The sequence below is a fragment of the Phaethon aethereus genome (genome assembly GCF_964289735.1).
Source record: "Phaethon aethereus genome assembly, chromosome: 6".
NCBI lineage: Eukaryota > Metazoa > Chordata > Aves > Phaethontiformes > Phaethontidae > Phaethon > Phaethon aethereus.
The window spans coordinates 31,347,061-31,364,542 of record NC_138580.1 but is presented as its reverse complement, the minus strand read 5'-3'; the positions used below and the strand labels follow the sequence as shown (position 1 = coordinate 31,364,542).

Sequence of the window (17,482 nt, the reverse complement as noted above, 5' to 3'; positions counted from 1 at the left end):
AAAATGACCATCTATATTTAAAATTGACTGCTACTTGCAATTGAAAGCTCGAGGAGGCAGGTCAGCCCAGGGAGCTCTGCAGCAGAAGCACTAACTTCTCAGAACCCTTCAAGGAAATAAAGTGCCTTCACCCACTCTGTTTTTCTCATGTCAAGGCAGGCTTTTACGATGACATCTCTTTGCCTCTCTGCATTTACTCCATGTCTCACCTTTAACATTGTCTTCTGAGCTGAGTAAGATACATTCAACAATTCTAAAAATACTTCTCTCTGCCTCTAAGTATACAGCATTCAACAAGAACCTCTATATGAAGTACTTGCAGGCTTCTTAGGACACAAGTTAATTTTCAAACGCTCACTGTTTTATTTCCATTCCCTTGCATCTCCTCCTAATTTCACCTAGGATACAAAGCAGAAGTGCTGGAAGTCTCTTAGAAATGCTTATCCTGGCAACGTGTCCAGTCCAATTTTTCTGAGCAAAGTTCCTTTAGAATATCAATGGAAATTTTTGAGTGGTTAGCCAAACCAAGCACCTTCATATCCAACCTGTCACAGCTTCCATCAGGCAAAACTGTGTTTGCACCCTGCTCCCTGACCATCTCTTCTGTCCCAAGGGGCAAAACATGCGGTGCTACATTCATGTCAGTTCATAGGAACTTCAGAACTCAAAGGACTTTGACTGGTTTTCCATCAGCGTAAATGGGAGACCAGATGTCTCCCAGTACCCTTCAGTGTAGCTGAATGCATCACATCAGTCCCTCATTTAAAAGAAATCTCCTGATCTCTAGATTCACTGCCTACAGCCAGAGTATGAGCCTCGTTCTTAAACTCATTTAACTAATGCTAAAATACATACATCTCAGGAGAGAGCTGCTTAGGCACGAAGCATTTAGAGGCTGATTTGAATAAAACTTATACAGGGTGCAACAATGACAATTTGATTTTTATTATTAAAAATGAAGTGTTTAAATCCTCAAAGAAAATGCCTTTATTGCATTAGTTTAATAAAGCCTCTTTTTTATTATGGTATCTCTTTTTATGAGGGAAGACAGGATGTGCACGTGGAGCTGAATGTGGATGCATGGGGAAAAGGAGGCAGAGAAAGACCGACCACCTGCAGCCACAAAGTGCCACCATTTATATGACATGTCAAGCCTTTATACCGCAGTATGCCAGAAAGGGAGTAAGATGCACAGCTCATGCACACTCTGTATGTCCATGCATTTGCTTCCAAGGCTCAGGACTCCTGTGCATCAGCTGAGCAGGCAGCAGCCGCCTCCTACAAGCACACATTCTGAAAGCCTGACTCACATGCTACTTAAGATCTTTTCATTCAGCCTATTGAATACAATTAAGTTAATTGAAACTGAAATTTTGGGCAGTGCAAAACCCACTGTTGGAACAAATATCCCATGTACCAAAAATCTGCAATTTATTAAATTAAGCACTTCCCTTACAGACTGCCTTCTTTCCTGTGAGTACAACAGAACGCTGCTTGTGCCACATTACACACAAGAATAAAACAAGCAGACAGCATGAAAGGGTTTCATGCAATAAGAGAGAGTTTTCTATGGGGAAAAAAAACCCCCAAAAATCCCCCAAAAAACCAAAACCAGAACCCTTGCTAATTGAAAGTCTGTGCACAATGGGGCAGACACCATTGCACTGAATGCAGCATGACTGTCTCACTAGATATCAGGCAGAGAATTAAAGCTGCTTGTCTTCCTCTCACTTAAGCTAAAGGGAAAATTATTTGCAAAAGGAATTCTGTCCAAGATTTGGCTCACAAGCAAGTAGAGGTGGAAGAGTTAGTTATTTCAACAAACCATATTTCTGACCTTAAAGCCTGTGAGAGGACCCTTTTCTGATCCCACTGAAGTTTGGGGGAATTTTGCCAAAGAAAGCAGAAGTAGACATAAATGAGGAGTCACAACGCACCTCCCTCCTTGCCTGCCTCCAAAGCCTTTCTTTGGAGCTTCCTTACCAACCATGCTCCTGCTCTCAGAGCCTCTGTCACTAACTGGCAACACCTCCGCGTGCTGCAGAAGCGTTATTTCCCCTTTCCTCGTTGCAGGAGCCTGGGCTTGCCCACTGTCGCACCAGAAGCTGGGGCACCATCCAGCATTGATCCTGCGTTTCCCTATGTCTCAACCTACTCCTGCAGCCAAGGTGCAAGCAAATCCCTCGAACACAGTGGATCAGTTTAGTTTATGTCATCATAAATTTCACTACATCCGAGGCTGGTAGAGTTTCTGTGCTGTTACTTCCTTTAATCCAAAGAGGCATGGCTAGGCACCTGCTAACCCGGGCAGGAGCCGAGCTGGGTAAGCACTGCCTTCCTACCTGTAGGCTGGAAAGCCAACACTCCTCACCCGGAGCTACTCAGGGCAGGAGAGAGGGAGCAGTGCTCTTTGGGAAGAGAGTTACAAGCAGCTTGAACATGCCTGGTGTTACCCAGCTCTCTCTGTATGTGGCACCTCAACTATTTCATTCAAAAAGCTTCAGGTTCACGGGTATTTCCAGTTTCTGAGGCTGTTCAGTAAAACAAGCGCTGGCCACTCGCCCAAACATTTTACTAGTTTTGGCTATTATGTCAAAACATTGGCAAAAAAAAGATGCTTTAAAAAAAAAGAAGGGTATCAACAGAAACACCCATTCACTCTATAGGCTTTGCAGTCCACTGGGCGCTCCCGAGAAGAGCAGCAGTTCACTGATCCAGTGATTTAGACTGTCTGGACTCTTACAGCCTGACCAACCATCCTGACTGCAACTCCACAAGCCTGCAGCAAAGAGGAATGCTGAGCAAGCGAGGAGAGGAAGGGGAGCATCTTCATTTTCCTTATGCAACGCAGGATTGAAATGACCTGTTTTCCAGCTAGGATTCTTAAGAGCACAGATCACTTCAGCACCTCCAGATTTGCTAAAAAACTTTCCAGAGAAGGACAAGGTAAATCTGAGAGAGCATTTTCATGCTATTTCCTTCAAAATAGTCCTCCTTCTTCTGTAACCATCACCACCTGTCCATTTCTCAATACATTACAACCTGCGATAAGCAAGCTTTGGTTATTACAACTTTTTGGTTGCAACCCGAATGCTGTATTAGGAGACACTATAGTGCAAGAGGGAGATGGCACAAGGACTCTGCTCTGAGGCTGGCCGAAATCCATGTGTGTGTTCTCCTCCAGGAAGAAGCCTATAGCCTTGCAACAGCTTTGGCCAGCAGTCCCCTCGTCCTGCCTCGCATTTCACAGTAGTTCAGCTAGCCAACCTGAGGGGTGCTCACGCTTTGAGGCTACTAGTCACCTAGAAGTTCTCATGATTTAAAGATGATGCATGCTTCAGCCAGGTAGGCATTTTCGGAGAACTCCAGCCTGCAATGACAGCCCCTTTGATTTTACTGCACATTGTTTGAGACCAATGAGGGACAGCTGCTCCCCCTGCGCATTAAAACCTTCTCACCCTCTGCAGCCTATGTCTTGCAGGCATGTCCTTCACCTTGGCCTTTTCAAAGCTTTGACTGCTTTTAAAAATGTGCACAGGGCAATTCCAACTGCAAGGTGCATCTGCTTTGCCTCTGACAGTTGCGATTCTCCTGCGGATTTGCAGTATTAATCAGACTTTTCCTTGTTTTTTCTCAAGATTGAACAGTTTTATACAATCAAAAAGTGCCAAAGTTAAAGCTTTCACTAATGACATAGATTTAATATGTCATTAGTGAAATAATAAAGTTTTAATAGCAACTTCAGCTTACAACTTGGTTGCATGTCAACACGCTTAATGAAGAAGCCCTCCATTTTAAAATAAAGATATCAGGTATGACCATGTAACTCCCAAGTGTTCGATGGGCCTCATACAGCTCATACATTCAAACCCACTCACACTCTTACACACAGTTTTTAAGACCAGACAAGGATGTCTAGCTTTCCATTAGCGAGCTATTAGTTCAGGCTGAACAAAGGGAACAAACTATTTCCGTAAACAACACATTCAAGTCAAGGAGGCTGCAAATTTCCAACTTGTGGGTCACAGGCCAGCAGATCCACAAAAGGGAGCCAAGGCCAAGTATCTTGGCCATGAAGAACTTGGGCACAAACTATGCAATTACACCAGCTAGAAACTGAAGCTCCTGCCCCAGCAATACTGCTAACCACCTTAGTCACAGCAAGCTTTCTGCACTCCCTCGATCCACTCTTCCCTGTATCCACTCTTGATCCACTCTTCCCAGTGGGCCCCCTGGTTGCCTTGGAGGGAAGGAAACAGTGGCCAGCTAAGCATAAGGCCAGGAATATAAACACCCCTTGTGTGTTGTCCTCTCTGCCTGCATCAGTCTTATCTCAACAGGGCTCCTGGAACAGGGCAGAACAGCCCCAGCTCCACTCCTTGGGCTACACCACCTGCTTGATAAGTTTGAATAGCGACTCACTGCAGTTCATAAAAGAGGATCACATCTGGAGTTAAAACCTGCAGTGCTGCCGGCTTCCTCAAGAGAAAGGAAGGCTACATAGAGCCTAAGAGGGCGTCTTTCCAGCATACACCATTCTTATCATTGTTGAGCAGGTTGTGGGCAACACCAGCTTAGATGAACATGGTAGTGTGCACCACCATTTTACACATTTTGAAGGATGTGTAGGAATTTCCCACTCATTGGGAACAGTGTCATTAAAACCACCTTCAATAACTATATTTTCTCTGTGGGTCTAAGAACTCTCTTCTACCTATGCTGTTTGCTGAATAAACAGGCATTTAGATTACACAGTAGGGTGAATTAAAATTGTGACATTGACCCTCTAAAAATAAAAAGAAGGGCAGAGGTTAGCCCAAGGCATTTACCAGTCCATTTACCATTTATCAGTCATACACACTTTGAGGGTTGTTCATACCCAGTCTCAAATAAATCTGAAAATGTTCACTTTGGAACTTACTTAGAAAGAAACCCTCTTCACAGCTAACACAGCCTGGGCCAGCTCCTAGCCAAACATGCTGCACAGCTCTCCCATGCACACAGCAGGTATAAAGCTGCCTGAAGTTCAATCCCCATCTCGGAGTGGGACCTCAGTGGGAGCGTTGTGCTGCAGGAAATGCACAGGATTTGTCAGAGAGCCTGAAGCACTCTGTTTTCATGTGTGCAGACAACATGGCCACAAGTATAAGCTAATATTGTTGTCCTAAGCTATGTATTTCCAGCTTTCAGAGGAAGATTTGGATGTTTCACCTCACCTTCTTCCAACCCTCCTCACGTCTCCCTTCCCACACACACATGCATACATACATGTGTCAGCCATTTGTTCCAATGGATTTACCCTAGTTTGGATCAAAGCTTCCTCTACTTCATTTAACAGATTTGCTCAGATGGAAGGTCTCAGGGGAGAAATAATGTTAGTAAGAGGGTTTTTTTCAGCATTGAGTATGTAGGTCATCGGACTTTAAAATAAATTAGAGAATAGTTTATCTATTAAACAAGCCTCACATTACATATTTCATGAAGCTATACTTAATTATAGGCTAATGTGCACCATAGAGCTACCACGAAGAAAGACTGAGCAGTGGCCCACAATGCAGTGATTAATACAATTATTAGCTGGCTGGCATACAGCATCTATTATTTGGGACCATCATGAGAAACAACAGACCTCCTGTTTCTAAGGTGGGCACTTCCTGTGAAATGCAACAAACCCAGACATTTCCAGAGAGAAATGCACGCCTGCACCTCTGGAGGAGAGGGTCCTTGGAGGCAGCAGGGGGAATGCAAAGAGGTGAGAGTAGACTTGAACTTCCACTTCAAGTGCCTTTTACAGAGTTTGCTTCTCCACCAAGGGTGTGCAGGAACACCCCACATTTTCTACTGTGCAGTGCAAGGCTGACTGTCTGAGCACCTCTTCTTAATAGCTCCAACAGTCTCTGATGTGAGAGGAGCTTGATTTGAGTTGGAATTAAAAGCTGAGGACAGGGAAGCATAAATATGTACCTACACTCTTTTGCTACTGGGATGGCTCCTAGGGATATGATGCACTATATGTAAGGTCCACTGGTCTTCTATACTAAGGCCCTATAGACTAATGAAACACAGCTGTGAGATCAGCAAATCTTTTATGAATGTTTAAGACTTGCCTGTTCTGGACTGGCCACTGTCATGGACTGTATTGTACATTATATTACTTATGATGGAAGGCTAAGAAGTAGGTAATTTCTTTCCTTTTATATAAAATCACATGTCTTGATATCTTGTAATGAAACAATCAAAATCAGGGAAGATTTTTTTTTCAAGAAAAGCTAGGGAAGTTAGTGCACCCTAGGAAAAATGACAGCAGGAGGGCAGGAGGACTGACAAAACCAGGGATACTTGCATGCTGAATTACAGACACCATTTTATACACTGAACTCAAACATAAACTGGTCGGAGGACAGAACATCACATCCCATCTCCAGGTGCAGCCCTGCCCAGGAAGTGCTTCACACCTTCTCAAAGGACATTACCTTGGCACGTCTGCTCATGTCTGTGCTCCTGATGAGTGAGCTCAGTCTGAATGGTTACACACCTGGTGTCCTAAGTCATACATGGCATTTGAAAATGCTGTCAGGTGTGACTGGCCCACAGTCACACTGCCAGGAGCCACTGAAGTTGGGAAGAAACCACATTTCACCCAAAGACCCATTTAGTGTCCTAAACCCACTAGATCTATGCCAGAACACTGCGGGAGGTATGAAAAGACCAAAAAAGCCCCATACCCCAAAACCCCAAACCACACTGCAGCTGATTTAGTCCAGATTTCAGATTATCTATCACAAATGTGGCACAATCTCTACTGTAGCTGCTATTAAACACCATAGGCAGATTCAATGCTGTGTCAGGGCTAGGCAGAGGCCAGAGTGGTCTCTCCCACACGCTTGCCTTTTCCCTGCTGCCCTGGAAAGTCAATATACAATGTTTGGTCAGTAATATGCAAGGCTTGGGGTTTCCTAAATACACAGAATCTAAACCTTGCCTCCTTTTAAATACTAGAGTAGAACTGTTGATTTAACACACAAGTTGTATGACAGCTTTCTCGTTTGGGAATGAGCTTTTGGTTTAATGGCAGCCTTGGGCATTATCCACATCTCCCAGTCTGGCTAAAGCAGCGCTTCATGTCCAGTGACAATGGCAAAACCCTCAGCAGCAATGTTACTGCCGACCTCTCACTCAAGTTCAGAATATGTCATTCTGTCAATACCATCTACCTTGATTATACCAGGCTTTATATACAACGGGTTATGATCCCAGAGGGATGAAAAGCTTTTCCAAATTAAAAGCAGCATTTTAAAGAGGAAATACTCATACATTCCTAGGTAGTTTTCATTTGATATCCTCAAGGCTAACCCCAGAACTCAAAGTCATGTTGATTGGAAGTGAATGTTTTTTCTGAGTGCAGCCATCTTATGAATTTAATGGAAGAAGGGAAGTCATAAAAATGTGCTCCATACTTTAATTAGTTCCCTCATAACATGGCATTTCCAATATGGCAGTGCCAAAGAAAATCATTAATCCAGGAGAACAGACAAAGGCACTGTACGGGGCAAGGGACAGAACTCCAGGAGACACACACATACCCTTTTTTCTCTTGCTAGTAAAGTTTACCCCGAAGACCAATTGCAATTGCACAAAAGAAATTTGTACCAATATTAAATATTAAGCCACTTTCCACTTCCTTAGCCTTGCTACAGAGTATCACAATTGAGAGATCATAATTTGCATGCCTTGAACGGCAGCAGGATAAATTAAGTGGCCTGTCTTTCTGAACACAGTCACCCCGGGTACTCCAGGTGCTAGGCTTAAGCTGACGCTATCATGGGATCATTTCAACATCTGCATTTCACTAGGCAAGGGAGAAAACCTGTCTCAGATGTACAAAAGCAAACACGATCTGCTGCAGATGGCAGACATCTTTCCCAGCAGTCGGTCTTTAGGCCTATGCACACTTGTCTTACACATTTCTTGCAGCAGTCGCCTCTGGCACTAGTTGTGGCATCGTTGTACCACAGGAAGGAATTGAGGAAGTGACAGAAGCCCAAAGACACCTCTGACTCTCAGAGTCTCTTGTTACCTCTTCCTGGCCATCAGGCAGGGGCAGATGTGGAAGTTTATAACCACAGAGAGGAACTCAGGGAAGAACTCACACAAGCAGAATTACTGCTAGAGAACAAAGCTCAGGTGACGGCACAGACATAACCAATTGCAATTACAAAGTCTTGTTCAATCCCAACAAAGAGACTGGGGGAAAAAACAGAGGCTGGTTTGACCTGTTTCCATGGCACACCTCCTGCCTTGACCTGCAACAACCATACAGCCCCACACGAGCCACAACTTTGCCCCCTCAGAACTTCTTGGTTATAGAACAGAAATTGATACCTGTGTGCGGTTGAATGCTACTCTTGCAAAGACAGCTTGAGACACACTGGCTCTCTTCAGCTCATCTCTGACTTGCTGGTAAATATCTGGAGAGACTTCCACCGATGAATTTGATGGCTCTGGTTTGACAGCTCTAGGAATGGGTGGATGATTCAAGAACTGTTGGTTGATAGCTTGTGGGTGCTGGTGAGCCAATAGCCGGCTGACAGCAATCTGTTGGTTTATCAGATGGGCCATTGCTATCTGCTGCCTCACCAGTTGTGGGCTGAGCTGAGGAGACAGGAGCCCAGGGTTTATCATTGTCTGCATCGTTGGCACTTGGTTTCGGATTGGAGTACTGTGGTGAATTTGGCCATGAGGAGACTGTTCGTTAGTTTTTCCCAAGGTTGCCAGCTGGTTGATATTTGGTAAGTGCATGGGACGTTGACCAAGAACACAATAGTCTGAAAGGTTTTCTCTTTCCACTCTTTCCACTGTTAAAAGACAAAAATTAGTTTGTTGTCATTTCAGTTTGCATTTACAAGAGAACTCTTAGGATAAGGGTTACTGCAGGTGACTGTACACAACAGCAGCTGCTTTAGTTTGCAAATCTACACTTGCATAAAAGCTTCAAAGAAACATAAGCAAAAGCAGCACAAAGTAAAAGCAACAACAATAGTTAACATCCTTTTGGACTTGTCAGGCATCACCCACTGTTCAGGAAGCCTCCTTATCAAACAGGTACCAGGTATCCTCTCCAGCCTCATTTCCTGAAGAAACGAGCTTGGACATTTCCTCCTACACTGTCACTAACTTTGGAATCTGTCACAGCAAACTAATAACTTTTAAAAGGGTTAATGTTTCAAAATTACTGACATCTAGGTGAAGGAAAGAAACTCAAATTAGTATCCATTCACACACACCCAACGGAAACCAAACCATTCTCTGCGCAGCTCATGGAACAGCTTCTCATTACAAACTCAGCAACTATTATCTTTTCCAACATAAACTGTACCTTGTGTTGTGTGTAGACGAAGTTATCTGGTAACGAAAGCATGCTACAAAACTACACAATTCACACATGAGAACATTTTGAAGCAATGGTTCCTATATCCAAAGCCTCATTGCTATGAGTCTGTCCAGAAACCTTAAAGCATCTCTGCATGAATGCCTGCTTTAAAGAAAGTGGCTCCACTCTCTTCAGAAAACCTTTGTCTAGCACAACAAAGACTCCATGATCCCTAAGTGACACCATGCTACAAAAAAATGCAACACTACACACAAAATGTATATACTGTAATTTTATATACTGATACAGATTGTCCCTTTGAAATATCTTGTCAGCCATATCGCAGCATCTTCTCATGTAACTGCAGAACTAAATGAACATATTACAAAACTAAACTTCCTCTAAAAGTGGTATTTGAAACAGGAAATGAAATTTTAAAGTACATAAATGTAACTATTACTTAGATAATATTAAGTAATCAGAAGTCATTTTACAGTAGGTTGCAGATTCCATGAACGTCACTACATGCAGCTGGATAGGCATTTAAATACTGACCTGATATAAAAGTGTTCAGGGATGCATATCACACAACTGGAAAACTACTACCTCATCCCTGTATTGCCCTTAGCAAGTAACAAGATAGGATTTGTTTCATAAATGTCATAATACTATAACTTGTGTAATGGTTAACAACTGTACACGGCTTTGAACTCTTTTTTGAACTTTTAAAAACTTCACCTATATAAAGCTTTGAAGCTTTACACAGTTAATACTCAGGATGACAGTTTACTGATGACTTCCTCTGTTTCCTCTTAAATAGAAAGACAGCTCTTTTCACCTTCCAGAGTTAATATCAGGCGGAAAGGGCTGAATTCTCACTGCGGAGGGAATCATGCCCTGAATGCACACAAACACAGTTACTATCTTTAGGGTTGTCATTCTGGAACTTCACAAGCATTGAATGTTACAACTAGGTGAATTAGCATCCAGGATTTTCTTGTAAGAAATTGTAACTCACTCTTCCCAGTCTTTTAAAGGAAAACCCCACAATATCTTTAACCTTTATAAAACAAATGTTTTTTAAAACTTTTAAAAATAAAAATTAAGCATGTCTAGAAAATCATTAATTTAATTTTCCCACATAAGCCGATGTTTGAACATGACTGATTTTCTAAATAAGTGCCTATTTGTGCAGTACACTTCAACTACAAAATGCAATGCAATACATGCAATACACAAACATTACTGTCAGCAGATGACCATTTTGCTACATTATGCACACTATGCCAAAGACATAATGCAGTATTTCAGTTTGCTGAAAATATTGACAATCCCTATTCAAATGCTGCTCCTCACGATGTCAGTAGGGCTCCCTGAAAATCAGGTACAGAAAGCTCTCTACCGCTAGTCTCTTGGCTTTAGGAACAGACATGAAATCAATGTGAAGTATGAAACACAAGCAGTGTTAATGCCACGGACAGACTCAGTGTTGATATAGAGATGTCATGTGTGGGCATGGGAGTGGGGAAGATCACGTTCCACGACACAGACGATTCAAAGCCCACGTGGCCATATTAACTATTGCCTCCTCAGCCTCTCCGCAGTAAGCCTGCACCTGAGTAATGCCATTAAATACACACAGTTGCCAGTGAAACCAAATGTAATTATTCCAAAGGTGCAGGAGCTACTTAGCAATCAAGAATTAATATGATGTAAATAGAATAAAGATGTTAGCTCAGTGTACATATATATGCATGCATATATATGAAATACTTGGAGCATCCTACTAAAAGAAAATAATAGTACCTACTTTCAGTCCTCATTTACACCCCTAGAAATCTAGAGTCCTTCCAGTAGGAGTTTCAGAAGAGCTGAAATAAGTTCTGAACTATTTTGTAGTTTAAGAAACACAGAGAGTATAAGTCACTGAAACCAACAAATTACTACTTGTTAGAACACAAAAACAGTAACCAAGTGTTTTTGAAAACTTGGTGAGAAATAAATATAAATAACATTCACTTTCTGGGTTGAACCACATTCGCCAAGTTTCCACCCACTCCTGACTTTAGTGCCAAGTTATAAACCCCTATAAAAATAAAGTTTAAGATGAAAAGGCTGCCAGGCTGTTAATCTCTGCAGTGCTACTCGGAATTACAATTACACAGAGACATCACCTGACTTGCTTCCATAGGTGTATTTTTCCCTTATTATCAGTTCCCTTTTTTGATCACATTAGACTATACAGCCATGCATATACTCCCAATAAACAAACCAGATTCTAGTCACTTCAACCACTTCAATAATAAAAGGTTACCATTAACAGTTACGTTGGATGGAAAAAATGTGCATTACTCAACTCCTCAAGACTCTTTCCTTCTCTAACACATTGCCCATATCAGATTCCCTGTTGTTCTTTGGCAACTATAGATTGGTAGGGCTCTGCGGGGCTGGATAGAAGCAAGCCTGAGACAACCCCCAGATGGAGACTGGCACTGCCCTGGGAGACAGGCCAGCTTGCCAGCAACGTTCTAAGAAAAAAGGGATACAGGAGCCACAAAGCTGCCGTGACACCAATGTTCTGCCTCCGATCTGCCTGAGACAGGGTTTTTCCATTTCATCCTCCATTTCCCATGTTCCTACCCCATTACAGTCTTTCCCTTACCTTTCCCTTGTTTGCTATTGCTCCACTCAAACTGGGGATACATTTACAGCTCTTGTAGTCCTGTATGAACTAGCTGGTACTTGACTATATTGGAATACAAAGCAGTGAAGACAGAACAGCAGAACCTTAAACTAGGAAGGAAAGGACTCCATGGATGTGTGCTGTCTACGTTCAAGTACTGCTGATAAACTTCCTCTGCTAGCGATGTCTGTGCTAGCTAAGCAAAAGCTGGTCCAAGGGGCTGTTACCCACCTCCAGCTGTGGTGTGACCACAGCAAAAGACATAGCAGCGTTTCCCTTTTCTCCTTGTATCACACAATTCTGCAGCTCTCTGCCTGAAGAGCTCTTCTAAACCAAGTGCAACAGTACGGTCGTATTTCAGAGCCAACCCACCCTTCTGAAGCCACACGCTAGGTAGGTGGATACAAGGTGTCTGGGCAACAGGTACTGCACTAAGCTCAGCAAGCAGCTCTCCGAGCACTCCAGGATAGCATCTGCCCTTCATTTTCCTACACTCTCCTACAACATGTCACTACCTCTACAAGACAGTCAGAAACCAACATAATCCCCAGAATGGGAGCAGCAAATTGTCCTATTTCAATGTTCCTTTCTCTTCTCATAATGATTACCACGTGTGTCAATGTATTTAAACTCCATACTGAGCTAGAAACTTCCTGGATACAGCACAAAAGGAATCCAGTGCATCCTTCCCCTGTGTGATGCTCTTAACCTCTACCCAAATCTTCCTTGCACAGTAAAGCAGCTGAGGCAGTCCACAGCACAATAGCTTGGGGTGGTCCGCATGCAACTTTCCATTTGAAATAAAACCAGCTCAAAAGATTTAAAATCAGATTTATTTCTCCACCTTCTCTTCCCCTCACCCTTTATTTTCACTGAGTTGTTAATAGGAACATTCTGACAAACAGCCTGTGGGGCATTTAGGGCTTAAGAGCGGCAGTGAATTGACTGACAGCACTGGAAACCGAATTCTTATGCACAATAACGGATGCGGAGGGGAGAACAAGAGTGTAACACGTCTCCCAGCGCTGCACTGCAGTGGGGATACAGAGGACCTGCCAGCACCCATGACCCAGCGAGTCCTGAACTTTTCGGTCCCACAGGCATACAGGCACTTTGCCCCAGAGTAGGAAGAGGCTGGTAACAAAACGTTTTGTAATAAGTTACTAGCCGGCAGAATTGCCATGCTTCAATTGTGACAGGACGTCACCACCCACGGCTGCTCTCCAGTGCTTCAGAGTTTGCTTCTTTGTTTCATTTATTATTTAAAACCTGGTGATCATAAAAGCCATTACCAGTGGTGGTCATGGCCAAGCAGGGAGAGCTCTGTGAACTCTGGTATGCCCTGCACTAAGCTTGAGATAGAAAGGTTCCCACAATTTCTCCTGGCTTAGCACCATCCTACTCACTGGAGCAAGACCTGAACTTTGGATCCATGCTTGGGGGATGAAGAGCCTTGGAGAGACAGGGCTGCTGCACCACACAGAGAGGGTGCCCTCTTGCTTATGCTACGTAATTATGAACAACCACTTGGTAAATAAGAGAACCACTCCAGAGCACAGGAGATGCTTTTAAAGTGGTAACCCTGTATCTTTTAATCTATAATTAGGATAATTACTTATTTCTTTTAATCACAGCCCACTCAACCACTTCAGTGCAAAAGGGCTGGTCTGAGGAGTCTCATTTTCATTCAACATCTAATCTTCGTATTTACCCAAAGTCATTCACTGACTTCATGTACTGTCTGATCTCTGCCTGGGCCATTTGTCCCTGTAGTGGGGACTGGAAAAAAAAGCAGGTTGACTGGAGAGGCAGACTTGATAAGAAGTTGTAACTTTTAAAATCTCTCCCTTCCTCTACTCCTGCAGGACAGCAAATAACCTCAAAATAGCTATACAGCACATACAGAAATTGTTTGGCCGCTGGCTGTGGGTAGCAAAAGCCTTTATCCAAGCCTAATGCAAAACAGGCAGGAAAGGCCATTGTCTGTTCTTCGTTGTGTTGCAAATCACTCAGTTCCTATTGTCACTATTTTTGTATTTAGAAGAACCATCATAAAAGTGGGCCTTTGATGAGCATCAGTTTCAGGTGAACTGAGCAGAGTGTACTAACATTGTCGTGCCTCTCTCTGCACAGCTGACCATCTCCTCTTGTCCCAAAGACTAGATCCAAGTCATCCCTTAGGATGACACAGAGATGCTAACATGTTATCTGTCAATTCTGCTTAAATATAGTAAGTCATATTATTCTGACGGGCTGTCTCTGGATTGCATTGCTTCCAAAGATGCTTATCTGAAAAGAAAAATTTAACCCATTATCTTATTTTTACATTACTTTTGTGTCACTATGCAAGTTCAAGAGGGCGCACAGAAGTACGAATTCAGCTCTTCATAAGGATGTTAACATCATTTGTAGACACGACATGCCAGATTCATAAGGTAGAGAAAAGCATTATGTTGAAAGAGCTTTAGTGACCACCTCATCGAATGCATGAATATTGGTCAGGTGAAATGGAGGAGGAGAAGTAGGGCAAACATTGCTCAGAACTGTCTGACAGAAACACAGAGAGTACTGGTTTAGATGGACTGATGGCGTCATCTGATATAAAAGTATCTCCCTTCCTGTCAAACTATTGTGACAGAAGTCTGGCCTGCTATTTAAGTACTAACCTTTTGTGGGCACCTCAAGAAGGAGGTACAAACCTCCTGAATACCCAGTCAATTGTGCAATCCCTCCAGGAGATACGTAAAAGGAATGAGACACACAAACATCATTAAGACAGACATATAAACTCTTCAGATACTTCAAGTGAACAAAATTCAATTGTGCTCTCAAAGTTACGTATTCTATGAGATCCAAACAGTCACACTGCAGTCTTCATGCCAGGAAAGCTTATGCTTGTACCTAAGCTTCAGGTTTTCCTCCCGTTCAAAAATAATAATAAGACAAAAATAATCAATCTTCTCTCCACTAATGCTTACTTTCTGAAGATTCCTTTCCTTTGAGCTAACTGTTTGTCAGCGCACAAAGATATTTTTTTAAATATGAAGGAAAATTAATTTTGAGATTCTACAGATTTAAAGAAAAAAAGTGTTTGCTTTTTAGAAAATGAAGACGACCATCCTTCACTAAGAATTCAAAAGCAGCTGGGTAGAAAGAAGTCCCAGCCTCAGCCCACAACTGGTCCTCACTGAGAAAAGCATTCTACTTGGAGCAGGAGACATTTTAAAACCATAAAGTTGAGTGACATTATTTGAGGAGGTTTGGTCAGCCTCTCTTAGCGAAAAAAGGTATAATGTCCCTGCATGGCAGGGACAAGACATGGGACAAACGGCTAGGCAGCTTCTCTACAGAAAGGTTTCCAACCTTTACTGTACTGACCTATGCTCCCTGAAGCAGCAATAGCTGCAGCTCCAGCCACATGCCCATGCAAGAGATGGCATTCAGCTAACCGCACATGCCCTTCTGCCACGACACATGTGCTATTAGAGTGAGAGCCGCTGCTCCAAAACAGCCAGAAGATATGAAAGACATTCTGCAAAGCTGAAATCCATATATGCATTTACTTTAGATAAAAGTTATGCTTACGTAAAAAACCAAACACCCAAAGGGTCTGTTTTAATTCTCTTTACAGAGAGGAATAGCCAAGAGGGCTACAACTCATAAAGCTCCTGGAATGCACTGCAGTGGGTAAATTGTTTCTTAACAATACACGCACACAAAATCCCCCAAACTGGCACTTAACGTCAGGGACAACGCTGAAATACAAAATGCTAGTGCGGGTGTGGAAAACAGCAGTCCAGGGGTCTATAGCTCTTGCTGAATCTTGACAGCTTTAAACTTATATTTAAAGAGGGATACCACTTTTTCTTCATGACCAATGCAAACCAATGAACTACTCTCCTCATAAAACAGCACAGAAGTCCACAGACTTTGAGTCAGAGATGATCTTCAGGTCGTGTATGTCATCTAGATACTGAAAAGCTTGCCTGTGAATGATGTTGTTTTCTTTCCTTTTTCCTTAAGAAAGTGAGGAAAGTCCTATTTTTAGTGAAATAAATAGAGTCATGAGTGTAAAAGTAAGCAAAGGAAAAATTACAGTAATGTCAAGAGCCACAGAGCTGACCTGAATGACCCTAAGTGGTTTACTGCCAGAGCTGCGACTAATACCAGACATGAAATGATCTGTTCTTAAAAAACTTAACATTTCTGCCTCAAGATCTATATTTGCATATACATGCATACATACATACATATATATAAACCGCTCTATTTACACAGAGAGATTTATGTACACATGCATGTATCAATAAATAGGATATTTTTAAAAGTCGAAAACACTACTTGGGAAAGATCTGGTATGCCTTCTCACGAGGCTTCCACAACATGTGCTTCAGAGGAACAATTTAAAACTATTCCTCAAAGCATACAATGACAATTTTCCGCAGACTTGCACTGGCGTTATCACGGTGCCACAATCCTAGGTTCCTTCAGCCTGGAAATAAGAAAGCTGGGATCCCTTCTGAATCCTGTTTCTAACCTCTCTCAACCTACAACAGCTTCTAGAACACATTATAAGAAAAACAGATAGCTCTGCCTATCCGTTATGGGAAATAAGCAAACATACTTTGAAGAATAAAATAACACACAAACAACAAATCAGTAATATTGGAAAAATCAAAGAGCAGCCAAAGCAGATTCTCAATATAAGGAAGCTATAAATGCTTTTTCTTACATTCCTGATCTGTTGAAATACAAATAACTGAGCCCTCGTCCTTTAAACTGAAAAGCTCCATGATTCCACAAAAACCTTGAGACCGCCACAGTCTCAAAACTCACATCCACAGAAAGCTATATTTTGACAGCCACTGATAGCAGGAGCAAAGATTAAATGTTCTTAATACAGAGACAAAGAAAATATGTCTTTTTATTTTTAAGTTCACAATGTATTTATTTCTCCCCTCTGCCTTCCCAACTTTCTCCCACCACGCTAAGTTGTGTCATCAGGCAAAAAGAAAAAATTCACACCAGTTAAGAGTTTCAGTTGTGAAAGAATTTTGATACACTGATAGTCCTCCTGATAAAAATAGAAAGCATGACACTTGGAAGTGAAGTATCTGTCGCGAAATAGAGCTAAAAAATTTTCTAAATGCTATGAACCCAAAACACTGGGCAATGAGTAGGGAACTGGTACAAGTCTTATCCCTTGACAGCGATCCGAGTCACATGGCAAAGTTCTGAAATACTTCTCTTGTCATATATACATATAGTTTATATATAGTTATATATATAGTTATTTATATGTGTGTATATATGTCTTTAGTTACTTTAAAAGTCTTATTTTTATTTGTGTATCTATTTGTTAATCAAATTAAGAATCAATGCAAGCCTTTTAAATAATTATTCAAATCCTGAATTTCAACAACGTGGAA

The 17,482-nt window shown here is 42.1% G+C and overlaps 1 protein-coding gene across 1 annotated transcript in view; it reads right to left on the bottom strand.

Moving 5' to 3' along the window:
- The window catches only part of SATB2 (SATB homeobox 2), a 131,489-nt gene that overhangs the window by 45,541 nt on the left and 68,466 nt on the right, over positions 1-17,482 (bottom strand). Inside the window, exon 6 of the mRNA XM_082001428.1 lies at positions 8,383-8,855. Within this exon, the coding sequence (XP_081857554.1) occupies positions 8,383-8,855 (473 nt within the window). The remainder of the gene's footprint in view (positions 1-8,382; positions 8,856-17,482) is intronic.